General features: G+C 47.1%; 2 protein-coding genes and 2 non-coding genes across 7 annotated transcripts; 3 read left to right on the forward strand and 1 right to left on the reverse strand.

Moving 5' to 3' along the window:
• The first annotated feature begins 12,546 nt into the window (after window positions 1-12,546).
• Window positions 12,547-12,743, forward strand: LOC123414311. The gene has a single exon (XR_006614310.1). It is a non-coding gene; the product is annotated as a U2 spliceosomal RNA (small nuclear RNA).
• LOC123408554 (cysteine synthase-like) lies at window positions 12,548-17,205 on the forward strand. Of its 4 annotated transcripts, none has more exons than XM_045101638.1 (8): window positions 12,548-12,857; window positions 12,989-13,256; window positions 13,564-13,691; window positions 13,949-14,151; window positions 14,245-14,370; window positions 14,511-14,669; window positions 14,831-15,024; window positions 16,588-17,205. In XM_045101638.1, the coding sequence occupies exons 2-8, from the start codon at window positions 13,173-13,175 to the stop codon at window positions 16,654-16,656; spliced, it is 963 nt and encodes a 320-aa protein (XP_044957573.1). In that variant the 5' UTR covers window positions 12,548-12,857; window positions 12,989-13,172; the 3' UTR covers window positions 16,657-17,205. The 4 variants fall into 4 exon arrangements, with proteins under 4 accessions (XP_044957573.1, XP_044957572.1, XP_044957571.1 ...); XM_045101636.1 differs by lacking the exon at window positions 16,588-17,205 and adding an exon at window positions 15,111-15,285 and having other exon boundaries at window positions 12,550-12,917; XM_045101635.1 differs by lacking the exon at window positions 16,588-17,205 and adding an exon at window positions 15,111-15,285 and having other exon boundaries at window positions 12,550-12,857.
• LOC123408553 (beta-glucosidase 34-like) lies at window positions 15,825-21,453 on the reverse strand. Its single transcript, XM_045101634.1, has 13 exons — window positions 21,023-21,453; window positions 18,920-18,986; window positions 18,625-18,683; window positions 18,398-18,473; window positions 18,182-18,253; window positions 17,968-18,055; window positions 17,632-17,887; window positions 17,357-17,472; window positions 16,852-17,075; window positions 16,740-16,771; window positions 16,513-16,615; window positions 16,232-16,340; window positions 15,825-16,141 (listed from the first exon to the last, which is right to left on the reverse strand). The coding sequence occupies exons 1-13, from the start codon at window positions 21,197-21,199 to the stop codon at window positions 15,958-15,960; spliced, it is 1,563 nt and encodes a 520-aa protein (XP_044957569.1). The 5' UTR covers window positions 21,200-21,453; the 3' UTR covers window positions 15,825-15,957.
• Window positions 21,454-22,493: 1,040 nt separating this feature from the next.
• LOC123414451 lies at window positions 22,494-22,632 on the forward strand. The gene has a single exon (XR_006614417.1). It is a non-coding gene; the product is annotated as a small nucleolar RNA Z247 (small nucleolar RNA).
• Window positions 22,633-27,906: the final 5,274 nt, after the last annotated feature.

Here is a 27,906-nt window from a genome sequence, read left to right on the forward strand (position 1 = left end):
GCACACATGAGTATGATTAAAAAATAAATCAAGATACAAGGGTGGTAGGAACTGAACTTACGGGGCCGACGGATCCGTTATCTGCCAAAAAAAGGTATCATTCAATAGGTATTTGATGGCAGTGGAATGGTCTTCCTTTGTGTAGAATGTGGTGTACTGATTGATCCCCACAAAGTCCAGCGAGTCCTTCACTAGATCGGCCTCTTTCGTCATGAACTTTGGCAGCCTTTCTGTAACGTTGTCGGGTAATCACCAAAGAAGAAAGGATCGGCATACCTATTTGACTTTTGACATAACATCTTTTATCTCAGCAACTCAAAGAAAAATAAATTTAGAACTTACTGCTACTCTAGTATTTGTTCATTGTCAAAAAGATATACAAAACTGCCAGACTAGTTCTGTAGTTCTATTATTGGCAATCCATCCATGTTTAGATTAATTAGTACATTAGAAAACATTCCATGGAGTTAGTGAGGATCACTGACCGTCCGAACTGGAACTCTTGTGTTTTTTTAGTGGCCTCAAACATCAGCTCAGGAGTTTGAAATAGGATGGTATCATATCACATCCAACGACATCCCGACCTCTCCATTCTGCTCTGCCTGCATAATATTAATGTGCAGGAACTCAATCTTTTATTGTTCATTTCAAACTATATTGCAACCTTAGGCCTAAGGGAAATCACATCAATTTTTAAAGAGCAAAACCAGAACTGAACGAATATATAGGTGTTCTGACTTCCGACCGACCTTGTCCTTCTTCCCGTAGATGTGTGAAATCGTGGCATGAGCGAGGATGATGTTGTGGGCAACAATGTAGACTCGGTGCCGGAGTTCCCTTGTTTGCACTTTGCAGCAGACGTGGTGGAGCATGGAGCAATGGACACAAACGCCTTTGAGGTGTGATGACACTTCGACGCTTTTGTCTTTTCGGATTTTGCCATGTTGTCGCCTCGACCCAGTTGTTCTCTTCTTCTTCTCTTTCTCTTTTGTTGTGTTCAATAGTGTGATGTGACAGCCCGATGCCGACGTTCCGGAAGATTCCCCCTTCTTTTCCGTTTTCGTCGTGTGATTAGTTTTATTTGGTGGCATCATCATTTAGTTTGCATCGTCGCATCGTGCACGGCATCTTGCATCGCGTGTGGTGTATTGAGTGTTGTGCTTCGAGTGATCACCGAGTCGTAGAGCGATAGTAGTTCCCCCTCTCTCTCCTCTTATTACTTTTTGTGGTTTGCTAAAGTTTGCATGTTAACCCCCTTTTAAAAAAATCATCTTCTTTTAAAGAAAATCATTTTATTAAATGTGGGGGCAACCCCTTGGGCTTTCTTTATTTTCTTCTTTGTTTATTTTAAATCCGTATCATTTTCTTTTCCCTTTTAAAGCGCTTTCATTTTATTCTTTAAATAAAAGAGGTTTATTTTATTCTTCAAAAGATTTTAATTTTAATTCTTCAAAAAAAGGGTTTATATTATTTTTAAAAAAAATCCCAACTATTTCTTATAGTTGGGAATATTATTTTTTTCAAAAGGGGTCAAAGGCATTTATTTTATTGTTTTTGTTAAAAGCCTTTCTTTATTTAAAAATTTCTGTTTTAAAAGTTTAAGAAAAAAACCCAAGGGGAGAGAGGCCCAGCCGGCCCAAGGCCAGACCAGGCCTCCAACCCTAGCGCCACGGAGAGCCACGCTCGATCCCATCTGCCGTTGCGCCCCTCCCTCGTCTCCCTCGCGCCGTCATCCTCCCGTGCGATCCCCTCTGCCCCGCGTGCAAGCCCCTACCTCGCTCGAGACCTCGCCGGCCTCCCATCCGTGCCGCTGCCCCCGCCTACGAGATGTCAGCGCCGAGCCCTCTCCTCCCGTTAGCCTCGTTCCCCGCGCCTGCCTCGCGTCATCCACCCCGCGCCGCCGGCCTCAGCTGCCCCGCCGTTAGCTCCCTCCGCCTCGCCGGCCTCTCCGCGTCGCTCTGGCCTTCCGCGTCGCGCCGCCCCAAGCGCGAGGGCCCCTCGGCCTCGCCCGCCATGGCCTCGCCTCCCTCGGCCTCTCCTCTCCTCCAGGCGCCGTGCTCGCGCCGCCCCGCAGCACCTATCCGCGCGCCGACCTCGCCCCTCCCCGCGCCGTGCTGCCCTGCCTTGGTCCTCTGTGCGCTCAAGCCGGGAGCTAGCTGCTGTTGCTATGTATGCTGCTGCTGCGCCATGCTGTTTACTGGTGCCGCTTGTCGCTGCGTGCTGTTTGCTGTTGCTTGCGCTTGTTGCTGCCGCCAATGCTGTTGCCCTGCTTTTGTGTTGCTTAGCTGATGTGCTTGCCTGTGTGGGATGCTGCTGCCATGCATGCTTGGCCGATGCATGCTGTTGCGTTGCCGTGCCATTTTGTTGTTGCCAAGTATTGTTGTTGCTACCGTTGATGCTATCGTTGTTGCTTGTTGCGGCTTGTTACTTGCTACTGATGCTTGCTGCTATTAGTTGCTGATGGATGCTTGGCTAAGCTTGTTGTGCCTAGCTGCTTGGAGTTGCTCTTCCTGATGCCTTGTTGTGTCGTAGCTGCTTGCTAACTGTTTGGCCTGCTTGCTGCCCATGCCGGCTAGTGCTTGCTGTTAGGCTGTTGTATATGCTTGCTAGTTGTAGCTGCTGCTTGCCTTGCTAGTTAGGCTAGGTGCTGCTAGCTTGCTAGCTTGCTGTTGCAAGTTGCTGCTGTTAGGTGGTGGCATGACGTCGTTGTGTCGCTGTTGCCTGCTGCTGGTGCTGCTTGCGTCGCGTTGTTGTTTGATGTCGCTGGTTATGACGGCGAAGACCGCATGCGTCATCCCCTCCTTCATGGGATCGACAAGATCGGCGGGTACAACAACGTCCTCGACGAACCCCGAACATCGAAGGAGACGTGATCGACTACCGACGCCGAAGACCCGAGAACCACGACGCCAAGTGAGCGACTACCGTTGACGAGACCGGTACCACGACTTCCGCGACGTCCACGACGACCGTTGTTCCCCTTCACCGAACGAACCGCTCCGATTCGCACGCGTCGAAGGTATACCGATGGAACTTGTCGTGACCGTATGTATGTGATGTATGAGTTGTATCGTGTGTTGCACCGTATGTTGGCCGTTGCACCTTGTGTTCCTCTTTTGTTGTGCCTCGACACATGGGAACCCGGTAGCCGGGATCACCCCATCTTTATTTAACGTTTCCGCACATGCTTCCCAGTACGTTGGCACGATACCCCGTTGAGATATCGGGATAGGAACGTTGCCGTGGCATCGTTTCCATTTTGCCGCCATGGTTCCCTCTCGCTCGCCGTGGCGACACTTATTTCCTTCTCTTCTTGCCGGATGTTGAACTCGCATGCATGTCGCATTCATGGCATAAGATCCTTTGTTGCATGCCTCTGGTAACGTAGCTTGTTCTAAGTTCCGCGTGTTAACGACTAGGATGTCATGTAGGATCATCGCTCACCCCTTGCCATGTTAACTACAATTTAATATTGCCGAGTAAATAATCGGGAGTGAATTAAATAATTAAACGTGGAGTTTCATCGATATGCAACCCGTTGCATATCGAGCTTCACTTAATGTGTAGAGTATGCGTGAGGTGAATTGCCATGCCATGCCTTGCATCTTTGAACTGATCATGCATCATAGTAGGGTATGCATCATGTTGTGCATCGTGTGGTGAATATTTGTGTTGATGTTTGTTTTCGGTTTGCTCCGTCTCAATAGAGTTCCGCAAGCGTGTCGGAATGTGAGGACCCGTTCGACTACGCTGGTTCGTCTGCTTCACCGAGTTGTTCTTCTTCCAAGCGGGATCTCGGCAAGATGATCATTTCCCCAGATACCATTACTATCATTGCCATGCTAGTTTATCGCTTCTATCGTTTATGTCTCTTTGCCTACCACTTGTTAAATATCAGCCTCTCAACAATGCCATGATTACCTTCAACCTGTTCGACCTAGCAAACCACTGATTGGCTATGTTACCGCTTGCTTACCATGTTGTTAGCGTTGCTAGTTGCAGGTGCAGATGCTTCCATGTGATAACATGGGTTCCTTGTCTTATCACCATATATTAATGTTATTTAATTTAATGCACCTATATACTTGGTAAAAGGTGGAAGGCTCGGTCTTTCTAGCCTGGTGTTTTGTTCCACCTTTGCCCCCTTAGTTCCGGCTACCGGTGTTATGTTCCATAAACGAGCGCTCCTAACACGCTCGGGGTTGTTATGGGGACCCCCTTGATAATTCGTTTTAGATTAAAGCTGGTCTGGCAAGGCCCAACTTTGGTACTACATTTGCTTAATCACTAATGAATTGCATATGGAGTAATTAACCCAAGGATAATTTAATCAACCCCCGGGCCAGTTCTCCTCATGAGTGTTGGTCCAAATTGGCAGACTACGGGGCCACCGCGGGGCAACCCGAGGTTTGGTTCTCCTAGTGTGACCCATCCGCCATGTCCTGAGAACGAGATATGCGGCTCCTATCGGGATCGTCGACACGTCGGGCGGCCTTGCTGGATTAGTTTTACCTTTGACGAGATATCTTGTGCATCGGGATTCCGGTGATGCTTTGGGTAATCTCAGAGTTGAGGTTTTCCACTAGGGAATCCGACGAGATCGCGAGCTTCGTGATTGAGGATTTCTATGCGGCTTGTGGTAATTTGTGAAGGACTAGTTGGAGCACCCCTGCAAGGTTAAATCTTTTCAGAAAGCCGTGCCCGCGGTTATGTGGCAACGTGGAAACTTTGTTTAACACTGGTTCTAGATAACTTGAAGTTAACTTAATTAAAATATGCCAACTGTGTTCGTAACCGTGACTGTCTCTTTCGTGAGTTCTTTCTTCGACCGAGGACATGGTGGGGTTATGTCTGACGAACGTAGGTGTTCAGGATCAATCATTTGATCATCAGTAGTTCACGTCCGATATGCGTAGATCATCCCCCTCTTTATCTTGTACTCGTAAGTTTAGCCACCAGAAATATATGCTTAGCCGCTGCTGCAACCTCACCACTTTACCATACCTCACCTAATAAGCTTTGCTAGTCTTGATACCTTTTGGAAATGAGATTGCTGAGTCCCCTGTGGCTCACAGATTACTACAACACCAGTTGGAGGTACAGGTAAAGGTTACTTGACGCGAGCGCGTTGATTGTTCATTTGAAGTTGCTTCTTCTTCTTCTTCTTCTTCTTCTTCATCGATCTAGGATGGGTTCCAGGCCGGCAGCCTGGGATAGCAAGGATGGACGTCGTTCTTCTTTTCTCGTTTGTTTTCGTCCGTAGTCAGACCCTGCTCTTACTCTTGATGATTATGTAATGTACTGATGTAACTGTGATGTAGCTTGTGGCGAGTGTAAGCCAATTCTATATATATATATCTCTTCTTTTCAGTACATGTACTTGTAACGATATCCATTCTTGCGACACGACGAGATGCGCTTCTATCCTTGACGAGGCCCTCGTGCCAAATTGAGGATAGAGTCGCATCTTGGGCGTGACATGTGATCTATTGCCTCTCGTCTTTGTATCCCCCTCCTTGTAATTTCATAGTTGTGCCGGTTCCTCTTCTTAGAGCAACTCCAACGCACCGATTCATTTTGTCCGCGTGTGTCCGTTTGGATCGGTGTGGACAAAAAAGTCGGCCCAACGTGCCGACCCAAACGGACGCGCGTCCGCTTTTCGTCCCTGTGCCGACCAATTGCGGTCCAAATTTGAGCTTCATTTGGGTCGGCGCGGACACATGCGGCGCGCAGCAACAAGTCCCCCTCGTCCGCCCGCAAGCGTCATTACCCTCCAATTTCCAAAACCTACCGCATGCGTGTGCCATGGACGACGCTCTCGATGCCGCCGCCGGCCTCGCCTCCGTCGCCTCCTCCGGCCTTACCTCCTCCGCCCCCTCCAGCAAAGGCAAGCCTCGCGCCCCTCGCAAGACCGCAGCGCCGCCCAAGAAGAAGCTGACGTCGGAGGAGCGGGCTGTGCAGTCAGACAAAAGGAAGGGCCGAAGGCATGCGGTGAACGCAAGGGAAGAAGTTGCGGCCGCCGCCGCCGCGCAGCAGCAGGACACCAATGCCTGCATCGCTACGACAACGAGGGAGGCCCTTTTCTACCTAGGGTTAAACCCTGGCGAGCACGGGCTCGTCGCCTCCTCCGTGGCCTCGGCCAGCACCGGCTCGTCCGCGTTCCCATGGATGGTGCTGCCACAGTCAGCGCGCACGTCGGCGATGTACCCGATCCCCGGCTTCCACGTCTACCCGCAGGCCTCCCGACTCTCCGGGGAATGCCCGCCGGAGGTGAGCGTGATGGATCCTTCCACCGCCGCACCCGCACCTATTGACCTTAACGCCACGTCGGTGGACGGTGCTTCATCGTCCGGAGGGACCAGGAAATGCACACGGGAGATGCTAGACGACGTGCTACCCAGCACCCGCAACCTGATCGACACAATGACCGCGACAGCCACCGACGAGACAGCCAACCATTTTATGGAGAACATCACCTTTGAGGGTGGTGTCGCGGTCGCAGGTGGGCCAAACGCGGCTGGCTACGATCCCAATGAAACCCAAAGCTAGGGCGACCGAGGCCTGGCCACCTATGAACACGACGCCTTCATGCATGACTAGGTCGGCCTGGATGTGGATGGCTTCCCGCTCGATCACAAGTTCCCGGAGGACTACGACCTCGAGGAAGAGGACGAGTCGGACATCGACGGCGAGCCTTTGTTCGAGGAGGAGCTCGTCAACCAAGCCGCTGGGTCGAAGCCAAAGCGCAAGTGCAAGCGCACAAAGGCATACACTGTGGCAGAGGACAAGCTCCTTTGTGAGTGTTGGAGGGGCATTGGGCAAGACCACAAGGTCAACGCCGAACTAAAGGCATCAACCTTTTGGCTTCGTGTCCATCGTGAGTTCCATGAGCGCAAGAAGTTTCTGCCATACCAAATGCAAAGCACGCGTAGGTGGTTGTCCATTTTGAACCGATGGAGGGGGATCCAACAAGAGTGCAATAAGTTTTGTGGCACTCTTGCGAGCATCAAGGCACGCCCTGTGAGTGGCATCGGCATACAATACATGGTATGCATGCGGTCTGCTTTGTTTTCATTCTGTTTTGCATGTACATTTGCATACAAATTTGCCCATATGCTTGCATGCTATCCATTTGTAGGCCTTCCAAGCTTTGGAGGCTTTCAAGGTCCAACATGAAGGCAAGTCATTCATCCTCTCGCATTGTTGGAGGGTCATCAACGAAGAGGAGAAGTTCAAGGCGCAATATGCTGCCCTCATGCGAATGGTGGGAATAAAGACAAGGAAGAGGTTGTGGATGGAGAGAAGACATGGCCGTGGGGGAAGACCAACTCCAAGAAGGAGGAAAAGCGGGGCGCGGTGTCCAACGCCTTGATCACTATCGTGGAGGGCGTGATGACCAAGAAATACTCAAGGGAGGAGAAGCTCCAGAAAGACAAGGAAGATCATGTGAACGCCTTCATGGATATTCAAAGGAGGAGGCTCGAGATTGAGGCAGAGAAGCAAGCAAAAATGTTCGAGATGGAGGCGGAGAAGCAAGCGAGGATGCTCGAGATCGAGGCCGCCAATGCCAAGACCAAGGCGAAAGAAGTTGCCCTCGCTAGCATGATGACGGGGGTGGAGATCATGAAGGTGGACCTCAACACCATATCACCAAGGAAGAGGCCATTGTTTGAGAAGATGCAGGCCAACATGCTCAAGTTCAACGAGGACTGATCAATGGCCGCAGACGCCATCTCTTTTTGCATGCTAGCAAGCATGCTGGCTTGATAACCGATCGAGACGGCGTGGTTGAACTACTAACCTTTTTTGAGTGTTGGCATGTGTGTCGGCCGCTGGCAAACGCGCCAGCAAGAATGTGTGATGAACTTTGGTGGGCGGCATGGTCGTTTCCCATTTAAATTTGCACGCGCACATGAAATGGGTCGCCTGCGTTGGGCGCGCAGCCAACCCAAAATGAAAACTGGGCGGACGTCGAGCTGGCGATAGACCCAAACAAACAAAAAAGCAGACAAAACCATCGTCCATTTGGGTTGATCGGTTGGAGTTGCTCTTAACGAATGAAAGAAGCGTTGGTACATTTCATCAAAGAAAAAAGAGAAGTATATTTCATTCAAAGGCGCGTGTACTTCTTCGTGGTTGTTATCAATTTTTTGAAGATATAATGAATAACGTTACCAAACATGATCTTCAGATGAAAGCCTAAGGCCCCACTGGGTCGGGTGACGGCGTCGTCATCGTCGCTTCCCTCTTTGGGGCGTCTCCTTGAAGAGCTTTTGGATCCCGTTTGCATGCTTTATGGGTTGGACGATCTCAGCATTACGGTCGACAGGTGCCCGTCTCGCGACGTGGGTGTGTGTGCGGCTTCCTGTATGTGGCAACGATGACGGCTTCGAGCGGAGTCAGGTTTGCTGATGGTTCTTGGTAGTCGGTCTCTTCCGGCGTGTTCGAGGGGTCGTTGTGCCTCGCTTTGTCTTCATGAAGTCAGAGTTGATGAGGAAGAGCCCTTGCGGTGACAATGACACGATACGGGTGGTCGGCGCTCGCGCTGGCTCGGCGCAAGCCCAACGCTTTTCTCCTGTAATGCTTGTCAACAGAGTCGGAGCTGCCTAGTCGTTAGGGCATGTGGCTGACTGTTTGGCATCGACCAACGCAAGCCTCGACGCTTGTTTGCGGTGAGGGCTTCTTCGGTGGTTGTCGATGGTAGAGATGGGGTCGCCCTCGTGGAAGTGTGATGACGATGACGTCGCGCTGCAACCTCGACGACGCTCTTCGCTTCGGCAGTGTGTGTGCGTTCGTATGTGTGGGTCGCGAGGTCGCCCTATGTGCCTTGTTTTGTGGGCATAATGTGACGGTTTTCGCCCGGTTTCCATTAATTAACCGAGCAATTCTCTTCGATCTTTTTAATGAATCAGGTCTTAAGGAATGGCATTTCAAAAAAAATATGATCATTAGTCATTTTCATAGATTTTCCGGCCGTTGGGTTGGCTCCTTCTCTACACTTGAGTAGCAGCACACGGAAATAGATTCCTTGTCACGTACTATGCAATAAAAAAATATGCATGATACTTTTTTTTGAGAGTGCGCAAAATATGTATCATAGCTTTATAGAAGAAGAGAGAATTGAAAGTACAAGATGACTCCCATTCACTCGTTGCGAACAAAGAGCGTAGCATAACTCCACATTCGGCTAGTCCAAGGACATCCACATCCGACAAGTCCAAGGACAGCCACCCACTACAACACAAACACGCCTACCCAAAACCTAGAACTTAGTGCATCTCGATCGACCTGGGTCCTACGAAGAACACACGCTCCAACCAACATTATCTTGTCGACGCACCCCACCCTTGATGCCTAAAGGAGGTGGCAAGAGGTTGGCACGAATCGACCCGACTCGAGGAGGCCACCATCTTGGAATCACCAGCGACGACCGTACGAGCTTCAGAGATAAACGATCAGGGCAACGACACACACTGAAGGAGGGCAACAAAGAACTCCATGTTGTCCTGCATGATGCTCCCAACAGAGGGACGACGTCGAAGACGCCTCCATCGTACCAATCCATAATAGAAGGAGGTGTCCATCTTGGTGGCTCTCTAGTGCTCCCGACGCGGTGGCTATGCGAGAGGTGGGCGTGCGGAGGTGTTGTGTGTGGGGTACTAGTGGTGTTGGTTTACTACGAGCGAAAGCTTGCCAGGTCTTTCCGGCCGGCGGTGTCGGCACCTGTGGACGTCGAATAATCTTCTTGCAGGCATCTTCGTGGAGCCCTACATTCTCCTTCAACCTCGGATTTGCTCTTCGGGTGAAAGCCTAAGGCCCAGCCGGGTCAGGCGACACATCGACATCGCGCTTCCTTCTTTGGGGGTGTCGCCTTGAAGAGCTTTGGATCCCGTTTGCACGCTTCATGGGCCGGACGTCGCGGCATTACAATCGACAGGTGCCCGTCTGGCAATGTGGGTGCGCGCGTGGCTTCTTGTATGTGGCAACTATGATGGCTTCGAGCGGAGTCAGGTTTGCTGATGGTTCTTGGTAGTCGGTCTCTTCCGGCATGATCGAGGGGTCGTTATGCCTCGCTTTGTCTTCATGAAGTCGGAGCTGCTGAGGAAGGGCCCTTGCAGCGACGATGACATGAGACAGGTGGTCAGCTCTGGCGCTGGCTCGGCGCAAGCCCATTGCTTTTATCCTGCAATGCTTGTCAACAGAGTCGGAGCTGCTTGGTCGCCGACGCGTCTGGTTGACTGTTTGGCATCGACGAGCGTAGGCCTCAACGCTTGTTCGTGGTGAGGGCTTCTTCGGTGGTCGTCGATGGTGGAGTTGGGGTCGCCCTCACGGAGGTGTGATGACGATGATGCCGAGTTGCAACCTTGACGACGCTCTTCGCTTCGGCAGTGTGTGTGCGTTCTTATGTGTGGGTCGTGAGGTCGCCCTATGTGCCTTGTGTTTGTGGGCATAATGTGATGATTTTCGCCCGGTTTTCCGTTAATTAACCGAGCAATTATCTTCGACCTTTTTTAATGAATCGGGCCATAAGGGACCGCGTTTCAAAAAAACATGATCGTTAGTCATTTTCATAGATTTTGCGGCTGTTGGGCTGGCTCCTTCTCTAGACTCCAGTAGCAACACTAGGAAATACATTCCTTGTCACAGTATTACGCATTTTTTTTAAAGAAATGCATGATACTTTTTTTCGGGAGTACGCAAAATGCATACCATAGCTTTCTAGAAGAAGAGAGAATTTAAAGTACAAGATGACTCTCATTCACTTGTTGCGAACAACGAGAGTAGCATAACTCCACATCCAGCTAGTCCAAGGACACCCACATCGTCCAAGCACAACCACCCACTATAACACAAAAGCGCCTACCCAATACCGAGAACTCACCGCATCTCGATCGACCTCGGTCCTTCGAAGAACATAAGCTCCAACCAAGCTTCTCTTGTCGATGTACCATCCCCCCTTGATTCCTAAAGGAGATGGCAAGAGGTTGGCAGGAATTGATCCGACCCGAGGAAGCCACCATCTCGGAATCACGAGCGACGACCATACATAGCGTCACAGACAAACGATCAGGGCAACGACGAACACCGAAGGAGGGCAGCAAAGAAACTCCATATCATCCTTCACGATGCTCCCAACAGAGGGACGATGTCGAAGACGCCTCCATCGTACCAATCCATAAGAGAATTGAGGCTTTCGCTCGCAGACAACTCACAACACCAAGCAACCGAGGAAAATGGTGGCACACTCGACGACGCCTCCAAAGAGGAAAATGACACACACGAGTGCCATCGTCGCCGGTCCGATCAAAACTGAAGAGGACTTTCATCCGTAATAGCGCGCATCTCCACTCCTTCAAGGTTTCACGCAACATTGTCCAAGATGCCTCACACCTCGTCACCGCAACAAATTGTCGTCGATGCTGTGCAGCAATGGGTCTCCCCCACCTGAACTGTCAAGAGAGCACGACCCAGACCACCACCAATAACGGGCGAGGATCAGCCACAAACAACCATGCCGTGCAATGCCCACATTCACCGCGTCGGTCTTCACCCACCAAGGGACTGCCACCATATCGGATCTGAACAACACCTCCGAGCACTCCCTAGCGCCAGCTCTCCCGGGGCAACATTGAGCGCCCCTCGCACGGAGGCAAACAACCGCCCGCTGCCCGCCAGGATCCTTCATGGCAGGGCCTCCTTGGCGCCGCCATCACGAGCATAACCGGCGCACCAACCTCGTCCACCACCCTGCAACGCACCTCGCGAGAATCCACCTTCCCGCCGTGCTCCCCGTTGTGCTCCGGCGGCTCTCACGCTCCACCTTCTCGCGAAACACGCCGCCGGCCACCCCACCTCCATGGCTGCCCAAGGTGATGTCCCGCTCCGCGCGATGGGAGACCATCGAGGGGGCCTAGCCAGCACCCGCCGCCTTCGTCGGCCGGGCGCCGCCGCCATCGCCGGCTCCAGCGGCGTCGACGGGATCAGAGGCATGATACTTTTTTTGAGAGAAATTATGCATGATACTAACAAGTCAACACCCGTGCATGCATACCACCCTAGGATTTTGCAGGCCAACAAAGCACGTTACGTGCAGAAATCATCAAATCATCCATCTTAATTTGACCATTAGTTACGTGTGTAATGTACACGAACAACAATTGAATTTGTTACAAGATTAGTGGCAGAAACAAGCTGGAAATCAGTACAATATCTAGACATATTTATGAACGTCACATAGTGATAGAAAATTAGTTGTACCAATCACCTGCTACGGAAGAAAAGAGAAGGCACAGGGGTAAAAGGGAAAGGGATTAATAACGAAGGGAAACAGAAAAGAACGGTGGGATCGCAGGCTGTTACTCTCATAAGGCCTGCTACGGGCTCTCAGTTTGGGCCAAGCCAGCAGCGCCAGCGCGTGCGTGCTGGTTGCATCGCGAGACCGCAGACGAGGAAAGGAGCAGGCAGGGTTAGCACCACCTCGCGCACGGAGGAGGAGCGCAGAGGACGGATGGCTATAAAAGGAGACCAACCTCGGCGTTTCAACTCATACCTTTCTCGGCCTTTTGGCTAAGATCAAGTGTAGTATCTGTTCTTATCAGTTTAATATCTGATATGTGGGCCATGTGCCCACAACGATATTAAATTTATTTTTTGTGGGGGTGGGCCCACCACAGTAGCTTGCTGCTGGGGTCCACACGCGTCGCCTGGGCGTTGCACTGCTGCCCTGGCCCGGCGCACCCCAACCAAGTCAATTAAAAACCTTTGAAATCTGTTATGTTCAGTTTCAGTTGGGCGAATAGTCGAAACAGCCAGCCGTATTTACGAGGCGGCGACTTTCTGAAGCCCAAGAAAAGACGGTACTGAATCTCAAACTCTGTTGGGATCTTCATTCGTGTATTCAGAGCTTGAAATTACAGGTGAAAGCATCCGTCTTTTCATTATAATTCGTTGCACTGCAATCTTAACACACGAGTTTCATTCTTGCTAGAGGTTGTTGGAACAAGTACATCACTCTGATTTCTCTATGGAGCGATAGCGAAGACACATCCGTAAAATAATTACAAAAGGGATGGATCTGGGTTAAAACCTAGCCACCTTATCCATCTGGTACGCACTCCATTCCTCTGCGACCGGGGAGAACAACACCCACTGAGAAAAGGAGGGAGGGAGCTATGGCAGTGGAGGAAGAAGGTCGGAAAGGAATCCCATCTCTCCTCTCATCTGAGGGGGAGAACATCGCCTCCAACATCACCCAGGTAACAGCTTGTCTCTCCCCTCCTCATCTTCTGCTTCAGAGCAAGGTTTCTAGGTGCCTCAGTTTCGGGCTGTTTCTTGGATGTGGATGTGCGTGGACTTCATTTATCAGTTTCGGTGAAGATTAGCTTATTCCACTGTTTTTTTTTTGGCACAAGAGGTTTATATTTCTTGGATAAGAATAGGATTTGGGGAGAGTTTTTGATTAGGAATAGCTAGTTAAGCACAGTCATTGCTTTATACACGTCAGTAAGTAGGCCTGCATTCAAATGATTTACTAATGGTGGCCTACTTTATATGTTTGTTCAGCTCATAGGCTGGACTCCACTTATAGAAATGAAGAAAATTGCTAAGAAAGACGGCGTGGAAGCTCGGTTGATTGGAAAGATGGAAGCATACCAACCCCTTTGCTCGGTTAAGGACAGGGCAGCTCTCCGGTGCGCGCCAACGCAATCCTTTGTTGTTTTAATGATTCACTTGGTTCATTTCTTGAATTTAAAGTCAAAAGTGTGCAGTTCCTAGATGCATATACTCCATCTAAGCATAGCTACAGGCTACCCGTGTCTCTGGAATTTAACCACCTAAAATGACTGTGATGATGCTCCTATCTTTGAAGTGAAATAAAAAATGGGTAACAAACTGCAAAGTGCAAACTATTTCTTTACCAGAGTGCATATGCACATTTTATCTGCAGGATGATTGAAGATGCAGAGGAGAAGGGATTGATTTCACCTGGTGTGACGACACTAATCGAGCCAACAGGCGGCAATCAAGGAATTGGGATGGTGTTCATCGCTGTTCAGAAAGGCTACCGCTTTATTGCTGTTATGCCTGCAAAATATTCACTTGACAAACAGATGCTACTGAGATTTTTGGGTGCTGAACTGGTACTAACAGGTGAGAACCATGTTATTTTTTGCCTTAGAAATGGTCAGGAACTCAATAAGTACTTTAAGCGTCTAATTTTTTTCTGATGAATATTTACTGAAGATCCTGCAAATGGGTTCAAAGGAATGATTGGCAAGGTGGAGGAGCTGATGAAGACAACACCAAATTCTCATTGTCTTAATCAAGTCACCAATCCAGCAAACCCAGATGCACACTTCAGATGGACTGGTACATTACATCTGAAATGTCATCTTTTCATGCTTTACAAATTACAACTATCTTTTATCACCAATTATGAACCTTTTATTTTGTCAATATGCTCTTGCGCATCAATTTACCCGATTATCATTTTCTGGAATAAACTTCAGGACCCGAGATATGGAAGGACACAGCAGGCAAAGTGGATATGTTTGTGGCCGCTGTTGGCACAGGAGGCACACTGACAGGTGTAGGAAAGTACCTGAAGATGAAAAATCCATCCATAAAGATAGTGTGCGTGGAACCTTCAGAAAGCGCTGTAATTTCAGGTAATCCCTTAACCATACTATGTGGTGCTAGTTTCAACTTTCAAGTCATGGACTTCCAAGTTCCAACCAATCAGAACCATCAATGAATAAGTGCAGATGAACAGAAACATTCAGGATGTGCAGTAGTAACCAGAGACATTGTTGTTTGATCCTGTGACCAGGAGGCTCACCAGGGTCACACAAAATTCAGGGCACGGGGCCAGGCTTCATACCGGAGGTTCTCGACACGTCGGTCATCGACGAGGTCATTACGGTGAGCACGGAGGAGGCCATGGCGATGGCGAGGAGGCTGGCGAGGGAGGAGGGCCTGCTGGTCGGCATATCCTCCGGTGCAAACGTAGCTGCTTGTGTCAAGGTAACTTTTACTGCTGATGTTGGCAGGTTACATGGATTACCATCTTTGCTGTCCGTGTCAGTTATGATTTCGTCGATCTGTGGCAGATTGCCGCGAGAGAAGAGAACCAGGGCAAGATGATCGTTACCATATTCCCCAGCGCTGGCGAGAGATACATGAACTCTGATCTCTTTGCGCTTGTGAGGGAGGAATGTGACAATATGACCTTTTGATGTCCTGAGCCAGGCAGCTCAAATTAAGTAGAATGGATACTATTTTTCATGTGTTCGTAAGTGTCAACACATGATACAGTGGATCCTCTGTTCTTGCTTTCTACTCCATCCATTCCTAAATATAAGTCCTTTTAGAGATTTCACTAGGGGACTACATACAAAGCAAAATAAGTGAATCTACACTCTAAAGCATGTCTATATACATCCGTATGTAGTCCTCTAATGAAATTTCTAAAAATACTTATATTTAGCAACGGAGGGAGTACAAAACAGAGCGTGCCTTTGCTTGTTTGAATACATGTGGCCCGGATACATGCTAACTGACTGGAAGAGATTATATGCTGATCTTCATAAAGGCACTCCTATCTTTTCTTGTCCAGCTCAATAATTATGGATTTCGCTACAACTAGAACATTAGTTTCTTTAGCATGGCAAATCGAACGCCTGAGATGTCAATTTCCTTTATGGCAACATAATTTGTCATAAAAACCGACCGATTTGTCATGCTTAAAAATCTGATGTCAGATTTTTAGCATTTCCGATAATTATCTATGAGGGTCCATAGAGGCCCATTTAATCTAGGAAATATGGCATGTCTAAAAAGTCAATTTTCGCTATATACAATCGATTTATACATGAGAAGTCACAAATTGCTATAGAACCCTGTCTACAAGTCACAGAAAAATATTGAAGTGGGTGATCATGACCTCTACATTAGCTATCAAATTTGATCAGGAAATGCCAAGAATTTCTTGAACCACTGGACTGAGTTCTTGGGGTATCTTTTGAGGTTATCCTTGTAGTCTACAAAGAACAAGCCGAATCTCGAGGTGTATCCAGCGGTCCACTCCCAGTTGTCGAGAAGAGACCACGCAAAATACCCGCGAACATCACAGCCGTCCTCCCTGTAGAAATTACAGTATCAAAGATTAACCGATCTATGAATAGCAAAAGAAGTTTTGACTGATCAAGGGAAGGTAAAATCATGTGAGCACCTTATGGAATCAGCTAGATTTGTGAGGTAGTCATTGTGGTAGTTGATTCTTTTTGTGTCATTGAGGGCTTTCTTCAGGGAGATGAAGGGGCTGTTGCTGTCATCCATCCCTGAAACAAGAGAGTTACTTTAATATTATGTCGAAGGCACATTTAGTTACACTTAATTGACTAACATGCACATCCTTCTTATGTTCATGAACTCCTATGCGGGTTTTGTTCTATTCTCTTTGTAGTGTTGTGCTAATCAAATTGGAGAAATTCATATTGTGCATGTACTTGCCATTTTCAGTGATGTAGACAGTTGGGGTGTTGTATCTATCTTTGACATAGTTCATGAGTCTCCTCATGCTGCCAGGCACAATGTACAACCATATCGAATTGGCCTGCACGTACGGAGGCGAACACCAGCAATATTCAGTCATGATGCCTGAAGTGAACTTTCAAAAATCCAAATGCAACATTACAACACAAAATTGTCAGTCTGCATGTTGTTAATAGGATGGTTACCTTATCGCCAATTGGCTTCCCATTTCTGAAGGCTGACAATGTACACAATATGCACACATGAGTATGGAGATTAAAAACATTCAAGATACAGGAGGGTAGGAACTGAACTTACGGAGGCTGACGGATCCGCTGTCTGCCAAGGTATCATTCAGCAAGTATTTGATGACAGTGGAATGGTCTTCCTTTGTGTAGAATGTGGTGTAGTGATTGATCCCCACAAAGTCTAGCGACCCCTTCACCAAATCGGCCTCTTTCGTCATGAACCTCGGCAGCCTTTCTCTAACCCTCGATCTCATCGTCGCCGGGTAATCACCGAAGAAGAAGGGATCGGCAAACCTTTTTGACATAACATCTGTTTATCTCAGCAACTCCAGAAACTTAAATTTGGAACTACTACTATGCTAGCTTTGTTCATTGTCACTGTAATCAATTCTACGAAAATGCTAGACTAGCTATGTTATTGCCATATCCATCCATGATTATATTAATCAGTACCCCCTCCGTCCCAAATTAGCGTCGCTGATTTAGTATAAAATTAATACTAAATCAGCGACACTTATTTTGGGACGGAGGAAGTAGGAAATAGTTAATGGAGTTGGTGGGTGAGGCTAACTGACCATCCTAGCTGGAACTCTTGTGCTCTCTTGGCGGCCTCAACATCTGCCGTGGAGTTTGAGACAGGCTCGTACCATATCACATCCAACGACATCCCCACCTCTCCATTCTGCTCTGCCTGCATAATATTAATGCATAGAAACTCAACCTTCTACAGTATTGTTCATTTCAAACTACTGTATATTTCAACTTCAGGGCCAAGGGGAAACCACATCAATTTTCAAAGAGCAAAACCTGAATGAAACCAATATATAGGACGCTCCAACTTCCGACCGACCTTGTACTTCTTCCTGTAGATGTCCGAAACCGTGGCGTGAGCGAGGATGATGTTGTGAGCGACAATGTAGGGCTCGGTGCCGGAGCTCCCTTGTTTGCAGCAGAGGTGGCGGAGCACGGAGCAGCGGCCCGGCGCGTGGATCCCGCTGTCGTAGCCCTGCACTGCCACCGTGTGTGGTTCATTGAAGGTGATCCAACGCTTCACCCTGTCCCCAAACGCCTTGAAACACGTCTCTGCATACGCCGTGTAGTCGTTGCTGCATCGGCAGTTTTCATGTTTTGGTTGTTAGTCCCAAGAAAAAAAGTTGCTGCAAATCATGGTGCCTACGGTACACACATTATCTGTCTGTCAAGCAGCCCATTGTACTTGTCTTCCAGGGCCTGGGGAAGGTCCCAGTGGTAGAGGGTTACATATGGCTCAATCCCTGAAACAAAATACTAGTTCACCTTGTTAGTAAGCTCACAACTAATTTGAATTCAACAGTTTTTTTTCGATAAAACGTCGACACTGATCAATAATGTTTCGATCTTCAGAGTGTACAGAAGTTCACCTTTTGCTAGGAGTGCATCAATGACCTTGTTGTAGTGATCGATGCCTGCCTGGTTGACCTCACCGGTGCCATCTGGACAGCAAACAAAACACACAAGGCTATTAGTATCAGTGTGCTAATATGTTGATTTATTTCTCCATAATGTGGCAACCCTGTTTATCAGTCAAATTATTAAGGGGCGAGCAAAATTTCTATTAATAAAGTAATAATGCATACTTGGGAGAATCCGAGACCATGCAATTGAGAATCTGTAGGCATCCAATCCCATATCTGCCATGAGCTGAATGTCCTCCTGAAATAGGTAGTTGTTTCAAAGGCAATGAGTATATTTTACAACGTTTGCATAATTAAACGCTCATTTCCATATTCGACGGCATGTTCTAGGAAATATTATGTATCATCTTGATGCATGAATCTAGTGCCTATTTCCAAAAAGGAGAAACCTCAAAACGGTGGTAGTGGTCAACAGCGACATCGGCATTGCTGAAGTCAAGGATCTTCCCTACATAGGAGAAAAAAGGTATCTGTAAGAAGATTGTATCACCATCTTGAATCAAAATATGACTGCTAATTTTAGTTGGCAAAGTTAGTTGCATTGCCGAGTAATTACATATTCAATCACCAGACCTCATTAACAGCCAGTCCTAATCTACGGTATACTTTCATGTGCCAACAATGTTTCCCTTTCACTGAAAACACAATGTTCTATCACAAAAATAAAACAATTGTTTGTGTTACCAAACGTGTGTGCGAATTTGTCCCAAATTGCAGGTCCTCTTCCATCCACCTTGACGGCTCCTTCATACTACCAACAGGAAAAACATGATTTAAAAAAACAACAACGTATACCATAATATACATACTTATTACTCTAAGAACATACATGCAGAATTTACTCATTGTTGGATTAATACATTGGGTAAGAAAAACTAGAGAGGATCCTGGTGCACATAACAAGTCCCCACCTTCTCGATGTTAAGTCTTCTGTCCAAAATTGAGGGAGAGCCCCCGCCTCTGCATCGAGTGATGCACGTGGATGATGTTTAATGTTTTAAAAAATTACAATGTTTAGTGTGTTATGTTTAATTATTACCGAGTTCATTTTGGGTCCAATACAGATCGATCAAGCTACCGTTCAAGTTTTATGGTGGACTGCTTTTGTCTAAAAAAAAAAGGTACTGTAAAGGATATAGATGAGGATTGAGTGAGTCAGTGAGTCAGCTATTTCTAGTTGTTCATCCAAGACTACCTAGCTATGATTTTACCTCAAAGGGGTCACTTTACATCAAGTCACACTCGGGGGCATATGTGGCTTCCAACCCTTTTTCTTTTCCTCTTAGAGGATTTCGTTCCAGTGCATCACGTCAATTATACTAATTGATGGGTACGTATGGCTAATTATTGGATGGTATTATCAAAGTTTAGTTCCTATGTTCCTGCAAAACATTTGGTTATTTGCACAAGGGTAATTTCCTGTGCCTCTCATAAAGAAATTACAAATATTATTGAAGTGCTTGCTTGCTTTGAGCATATATACTTATATGTTAATTGGATAAATGCCACCCAAATTCTGACGATTTCAAGAAATGCCACTGTAATTTCCAAACTTTGAAAAATGGCACTGTAATTTTTGCAAACTTGAAAAAATGCCACTACAGATTTTAAAAAATACCACTAGAAATGACATTTTTCAAAGTTTGAAAATTACAGTGGCATTTCTCGGAGTCGCCATAATTCGAGTGACATTTATCAAATTAACACTATACTAATGTTTGTAGTCCACGTCGTTAACTTTTTTTTTTGAAAAGGAGGATAACCCCGGTCTCTGCATCTAAATGATGCATGCAACCATATTATTAAGCTAAAATGTCGCACTAGTGTCTGTAAAATTCTACTTCTTGTTAGTGCATTGCCTACAACACTGATCATTGAGCACGTGACAACCTAGCGACACGGGGAGGTTACTTGCAAAGTAGTCCTAACAACCACGTGTCGCGCATGCATAATCTTCATATCCAAGTTCTGTGATCTTTTATAAAAGTTATTTATCCTCCAAATTTTGTTCTTAAGGAAAATAAACTTTCGTGGGGATCCATTTCCAACATCAAGAATGAAAAATGTGTTTTTCCCATTGACTAGGACCTAAAGTTGGTAAACCTTTTCCCCTGTCTTTGACAGGTGTCAAGTGTGTGTGCACGTACACAAGCATATTGCAGTTTAATATAGTTTATAAATTTTGCTGTCGATCAAAACCAGATTAGTATGTCGCACAATCTAAATATTTTAACATTTCTCAGATGGTGTAGATCGTATTTTGTTAACTGTAGTCTTCTTTTATGGTGTTATGTAATATTTGTATACAGTTTACAAAGTTTACAAAGGCCTGACCTGAACTTCCAAAATCAATTAATCTGGTTGGCCTAATCAACCCAATGGTGGAAAACCGTCGGGGATAGGTCGAGAATCACATACGATGGAAAATTATATATAAAACAGAGCGAAAACCTTTTTCAATAAAATCACCTAGGGTACTTTCCTTGAAAAACTAAGATCCAATAGTGTACATATAATTTCGAAAGCAGTACTTTCCTTGACAGATGGCATTACCTGTCTGTGGTAGATGCCTAGAATGGGAGAGTTGTTATCCATGAGAAGATTGATAATGGAAAGCAATAACCCTAACTACCATTCTTGACACTTCATCGATCATGTGATGAAAGGAACACACTAGCTAATTAAGTAACAATAGTGTACATATATAGGTTTATTCATAATTAATGCAAGAATTTCACAAGCAAATAGAGTTAATAATGCAGAATTAAATTAATCGAGAATCACTACCTGGTAGGCCGAGGTGGCGGTGCCAAAGACGAAGCCCTTGGGGAAGCTCCCTCTCGTGAGACTATCATTCCCACTCCTCCTCGTCTGCGCGCTGCTGCATCCCTGCTGCGTCGCCGACGCGGCCAACCACACCAAAAGCAGCACCGGCGTCGCCACGCATTGCCACTTGCATGCCATCCTCTTCTCTGCGTGCAAGCGAGAGAGCGCGCGTGCGACACAGAGACTTATATATGCATCCTGTGTGAGCTAGATGGCCTGCATCAATGTATCTTGCTTGCAGGGATAGAAGTCTCGTGTTGCTTACAAGGAGAGAAGAGTCCCCAAGAGTCTGATTTTTGATATGTGTGTGTGTGTGAAGTTGGTTAGCCAACCGATCAAGCAAAGTGTGGGGGCAACAAACACTCTCCATGCATGTCCCGCCCTAAAGCAAGAGGAGTTGATGTTCAGAGACGATGAGTTGCCATTGCTGATGTGCATATGATCTAGTTAATGCCAGTTGCTGTAGTCGGACGAGTAGATAGATATGTACGTGTTGATATGGGCATGTATCCGTTAATGTACCGTTGGCATCCCTTGCAAGGAAGGATCTCGTTTGAGATAATGGTGGAGGAACGTACTACAGTACCGTATGTTGCCTCGGATTGTGCATTGTTGTTGCTTTCTGAGCTGGTTGGTGGCCAGACAAGAAGAGAACCGAATGTTAAACCAACTTCCTGACGTGATGCACAAGGAGAGGATCGGCTCAGCTGCCGTATGCAACTAGGATATCTAGAATAGTTTAGATTCTATTGTTTAAACTACCTTCTCCTAGTATTTATCTCTTTGTAATCTTCCTCTCCAAGTTGTATGCATATTAGGGTTAGCCCCTGCCTATATAACACGGACCCGTTGCCTCTAACGAGGCAAGGCATTAAGCTAAATCTTACATGGTAATCAAAGCGTCCTTCCTCCATCACATCTAGCCTTTCTCTTGCCACCTCCGCTGCTCCACCATGTCGTCTTCCTCCGCCGCACCTATGTCCGTTATCAACGGGCAAGTCACAGAGAAGCTCACCAGGACAAACTATGTCATGTGGCGTGCGCAGATCACGCCACAGCTCATCAGCGCGGGGTCTTCGGCTATGCTGATGGATCCACACCGGAGCCACCGAAGAGCACCATCACCAAAGACAAAGATGGAAAAGAGGATTGTGTCCCGAACCCTCTACATCAAGCCTGGGTCAGGGAGGATCAACATGTAGTAGCACATCTCTTGAACAACCTATCTCAAGATGTCCTTGTTCAGGTCACCTCCATCCGCAAGGCCAATGAGCTCTGGACTGCACTTGCCAGCATGTTCTCATCACAGTCCAGATCGCGGGTAAACAACGTCCGCATTGCTCTCTCCAACGCATAGAAGGGGACCCAATATGTGGGCACTTTCTTCGCCCACATGCGCTCGCTTGCTGACGAGCTGGCAGCCGCCGGCAAGCCCCTGCATGATGATGAAGTCATCTCCTACATCCTCGCAGGGCTGGATATGGAGTACCAGCCCTCGGTGTCGGCCCTCGACACCCGCACCGAACCAGTCACCCTCGACAATCTCTTTGCTCAGATGAGCAATTTTGATCAAAGGGTGGCGCTGTTCCCTAACGCCGCCGACTTCAAATCATCTGCAAACGTCACCTCTCGTGGCGGCCTTGGAGGGTCTCGCTACTGTGGCCCGCCACAGAACAAGGGCAAGCCTGCGAGGAACGCCAACAACACCAACTCCCAGCACTCCAGGGGCAGCGACCGCCCCCCTCCTCCAACAACAGGGGCCGCTGCAGCTCCAAAACCTCTCGTCCCGATGCCATTAGATGCCAAATCTGTGGGAAACCCGGCCACTCCGCAAAGGATTGTTGGTATAGGTTTGATGAGGATGAAGGTGACTCCTCACAGGATGAAAAAGTTGTAGGAGCTGGTGAAGGATCGTATGGCGTCGACACCAACTGGTACGTTGATAGCGGTGCAACCAACCACATCACGGGTGAACTTGAGAAAGTCACCGTGAGAGAGAAGTATTGTGGCCAAGACCAGATCGACACTGCCAATGGAACTGGTATGAGGATCCAACACATTGGTCATTCAGTTATTAAAACCCCACGTCGAAAAATACATCTTTGAATTTTTTTCCATGCCCCTAGTGCTTCCATTAATCTCCTTTCTGTTCATCGAATTTCCCTTGGCAATCATGTATTCCTCGAGTTTCACCCCTTCTTCTTTTTGATTAAGGATCAGGCAACGAAGAGGGTTCTATACCGAGGTAGATGTGTTCGAGGGCTCTATCCATTGCTTCCACAACTTAGAAGATCCAATAAGCGAGCATATGGTGTCACCAAGCTTACTTCAACTCGGTGGCATGATCGTCTAGGGCATGCATCTTTTTCTTTAGTTGAAGGAGTGCTTAGGAAAAATAAGCTCCAATTTTTGGTTGAGCTTCATGTTGAAACTATTTGTGATTCATGTCAGTGTGCTAAGAGTCATCAGTTACCGTATCCTATTTCCACAAGTATTTCTACCAAGCCTTTACAACTCATTTTTTCTAATGTCTGGGGTCCAGACCCAGCTCTGTTGGTAGACATACCTACTATGTGAGCTTCATAGATGACTTTAGCAAATACACTTGGATCTATCTTCTCAAGAGAAGATCTGATGTGTTCCAAGTTCTCCAAAAATTCCAAGCACTCATTGAACGCAAATTCGACACAAAAATAATTGCTCTCCAATCTGATTGGGGGGGGGTGAATATGAAAAATTAAACCTATTCTTACAAAAACTTGGCATCTCCCATCATGTGTCTTGTCCTCATGCACATCAGCAAAATGGCTCATCTCAGCGCAAACACAGACACATTGTTGAGGCGGGCCTTACTCTTTTGGCTGGTGCCTCCATGCCCCTCAAATTTTGGGATGAGGCTTTCCTTACTCCTGTTCATATCATCAACATGTTGCCTAGTCGTGTCATCCACAATGAAACTCCCATGGAACGCCTCCTACACATCAAACCAGACTACAACTCCCTATGTGTGCTTGGGTGCGCTTGTTGGCCGAATCTTAGGCCTTACAACAAACGCAGGCTTATGTTTCGATCAAAGCAATGCGTGTTCCTTGGTTATAGTGCGCAACATAAGGGTGTCAAATGCCTAGATGTGTCCACTGGCCGAGTCTACATCTCTCATGATGTGGTCTTTGATGAAACAAAATTTCCATTCACTCATTTACACCCGAATGCTGGTGCCCTTCGTCGCCAAGAGATCCTTCTCTTACCCCCTCATCTTACCAGTTTTGATCAAAGGGGAAATAACTTGAATGATCAATTGTTGACTAACCCTCATAACTGTGTATTTGAGTCTTGTGATGATACAGAAAATTCTGAAGAAACTAGGGAAAACTAGCGACATTTTATGTGTCCCCAAGCGAGGAACCAATCCCCCTCGGGATCAGTGGCACCGCAGATGAGGAGATCGTCCACGGGATCTACACCCACAGACATGGAGGGCGTGTTAGCGACTTCACCTGAGCGTGGCCTGCCCCAATCAGGGTCTAACACCAGGCAGCAGATGACAGGGCCGCCGCCACCAGCGCGTCCGTATCTCGGGTGATCTTCGCATCTACACGTGCCATCCACGACACCAGCGACATGTTGATGTAACGCCCAAGATGCGATCCTATCCTTATTTTGGCGCGAGGGCCTCGACATGGATGGAAACGCATCTCGTCGTTTCGCAAGAATGAATATCGTTACAAGTACATGTACTGAAAAGATGAGTATAATGAGTTGGCTTACACTCGCCACAAGCTACATCAAGATCACATCATTAGAACAATATCTAGTCATCTTGAAGAAGAGAAGGGCCCGACTACGGACAAAAACAAACGATAAAAGAACAACGTCCATCCTTGCTATCCCAGGCTGCCAGCGTGGAAGCCATCCTAGATCGATGAAGAAGAAGAAAAAACTCCAAATGAACAATCAGCATGCTCGCATCAAGTAACTCTTTTCCTGTACCTGCAACTGGTGTTGTAGTAATCTGTGAGCCATAGGGAACTCAACAATCTCATTTCCAAAGGTATCAAGACTAGCAAAGCTTAATGTGTGAGGTAAGGTTAAGTGGTGAGGCTGCAGCAAGGGACTAAGCATTTATTTGTTGACTAAATTACGAGTACAAGAATAAGAGGGGGATGATCTACGCATAACAGACGTGTACTAATGATGATCAAATGAATGATCCTGAACACCTACTTACGTCAAACATAACCCCACCGTGTCCTCGATCGAAGAAGGGACTCACGAAAGAGACAATCATGGTTATGCACACACTTGGCAAGTTTTTATTTAAGTTTACTTCAGGTTATCTAGAACCGGATGTTAAACAAAGTTTCCAAGTTGCCGCATAACCGCAGACACGACTTTCCAAAAGATTTAACCCTGCAAGGGTGCTCCAACTAGTCCATTACAACCTACCACATGTTGCATAGAAACCCTCGACCACGGATCTCGTGATCTCCTCGGATCCCTTAGTGGAAAACCTCAACTCTGAGATAGCCCAAAGCATCATCGGAATCCCGATGCACAAGACGCTCGAGAAAGGTAAAAGAAGTCCAGCAAGGCCGCCCGACGTGTCGACGATCCCGACAGGAGCCGCGCATCTCATTCTCAGGACACGACGGATAAGCGCAACGTACGGTGGTATGATAGAAATCTCCCGAGTTGCCCCGAGTTGGCCCCGGAAATGGCTCTAGTTTGGACCAGCACCAACAACACTGGCCCCCTATATTATGTTGAATTACTCCTCACGTTCATGACACCCTATGTTTCCAGTATTAACAAAATTATTATGTTGGGCAAATAAAGTACCAATGTTGGGCCTTGCCAGACTAGTTTTATCCCAAAAGGAAAGTCAAGGGGGTCCTCATGACAACCCCAAGCATGTTAGGAGCGCTCATGTATGGAACATAACACCGGTAACCGAAACTAAGGCGACAAAGGTGGAACAAAACACCAGGCTAGAAGGCCAAGCCTTTCACCTTTTACCAAGTATATAGGCGCATTAAATTAATTAGCAATAATATGGTGATATAACAAGGAACCCATGTTTTCACATGGAAGCAACTGCACCTGCAACTAGCAACGCTAACAAAAGGCTGAACAAGCAGTAACATAGCCAAACAATGGTTTGCTAGGTTGTGGAAAGATTATAGATTTTTCATGGCATTGTTGGGAGGCTGACATTTAACAGGTGGTAGGCAGCGAGACGTAGCGATATAAACGAAACAACTAGCATGACAATGATAGTAATGGTATGTAGGGAAAAGATCATCTTGCTTGTGATCCCGCTTGGAAGAAGAATGAATCTGTGAAGCAGACAACCAACGTAGTCGAACGGATCCTCACACTCTGACATGCTTGCGGAACTGTATCGAGATGAAGCAAACCGAAAACAAGAATCAACACACGATATTCACCACGACACATGCAGGACATGATGCACAACCTAATATGATGCATGTCCAGTTCAATTATGCAAGGCATGACATGGCAATTCACAACAATCAAACAGTACACATTAAGTTCGCTCAATATTAAGTGTTGTTAAACATGGGAGGAGGTGAAGCACAAATAAACTACCTATCTAGACATTTTAAATGAGTCCAAAAACATCATATAGCATCTCCAAACTCACCCCACACGTTAACTTTGAAATTTGTCCAGTTTTGTCCTAACCACATTTTACGTTTGTTAAACGGCAAAACAAAGTGGTTCACGTGATTCTACTCATCATTCTAGTCCATTTACATATATGGCTCATCTCCAACGGAGCTACGATTAACTAGCTACGAATTAAACCGTTTTTAACACGTTGTCACGCAAACTAATGCAAACTACACCGTTAACAATTTTAAATATGCATGAGAGATGGAATATATTAATCTACGCAAAATTCTACACATTTTACATATCTACAGTTTTTGCATATGACACACGCTTTAAAAGTTACGAACGTTTTAAAATATGCATGTTTTCTAAAACTCCCAATAATTGGAAAAATTGTACGCGTTAAAACCCCCCTACACGGGCCAAATTTGTCTACATGCCTCAACAGAGGCATGCGCAAGATAACTATATCGTGCACACGCGCTGGATAGGGCAGCGGGGGGGGGGGTCGGCTCACCTTGGGCCTCTTGGTCTTGGGCCAGGTCGGGGGGAAGGTGGGTAGGCTAGGGTTTTGCCCAAATTTGGCACGGGGAGGATGTTAAATAGGGAAAGGGGGTTAGGGTTAGGGGAATTAGCCCGTTTTCGAGCCGTACGATCTCGATCGGATGACTCCAGACGTGGGGATGGTGTTAATGGGCTAGGTGGGGTGTGTAACCATGATGGGCTGAGAGAAGAGAGGGGTTTTGCGGCCCGACAACGAGATTTTTAAACACCAAAAAACGTCCGACGATAAACCAAAGACGGTGCTGCTACGGTCGACCGTTCGGGTTCAAACGGACTCCGATTGCGATGAAATTTGCAGGCGGCCTACCTACAACAAAACAAGACCGCACACCAAGTTTCAACCCAATCCGATAATGTTTTATACACACTTTTAAAAACAAGATTTTAACGATGCCGCAGGCACGTGCGTGTGTGGTTGGGCTCAAAACGACCAACGACGAAACGTAGAGAACTGGGAACTAATAACGGATGCAAGTTTTGAAAATTGGCGGCAACGGAGTGCCGATGCAATGCAGATGATGCGGATGATGCGATGATGAATGCGACAGACAATCTAATCGCACGACGGCAACGGAATAAAAGGGAAATCTTCTGGAGCGTCGGTCTCGGGTTGTTACAACTCTGCTACACTAACAAGAGATCTC

This window comes from Hordeum vulgare, chromosome 7H (assembly GCF_904849725.1).
Source record: "Hordeum vulgare subsp. vulgare chromosome 7H, MorexV3_pseudomolecules_assembly, whole genome shotgun sequence".
Classification (NCBI taxonomy): Eukaryota; Viridiplantae; Streptophyta; class Magnoliopsida; order Poales; family Poaceae; genus Hordeum; species Hordeum vulgare.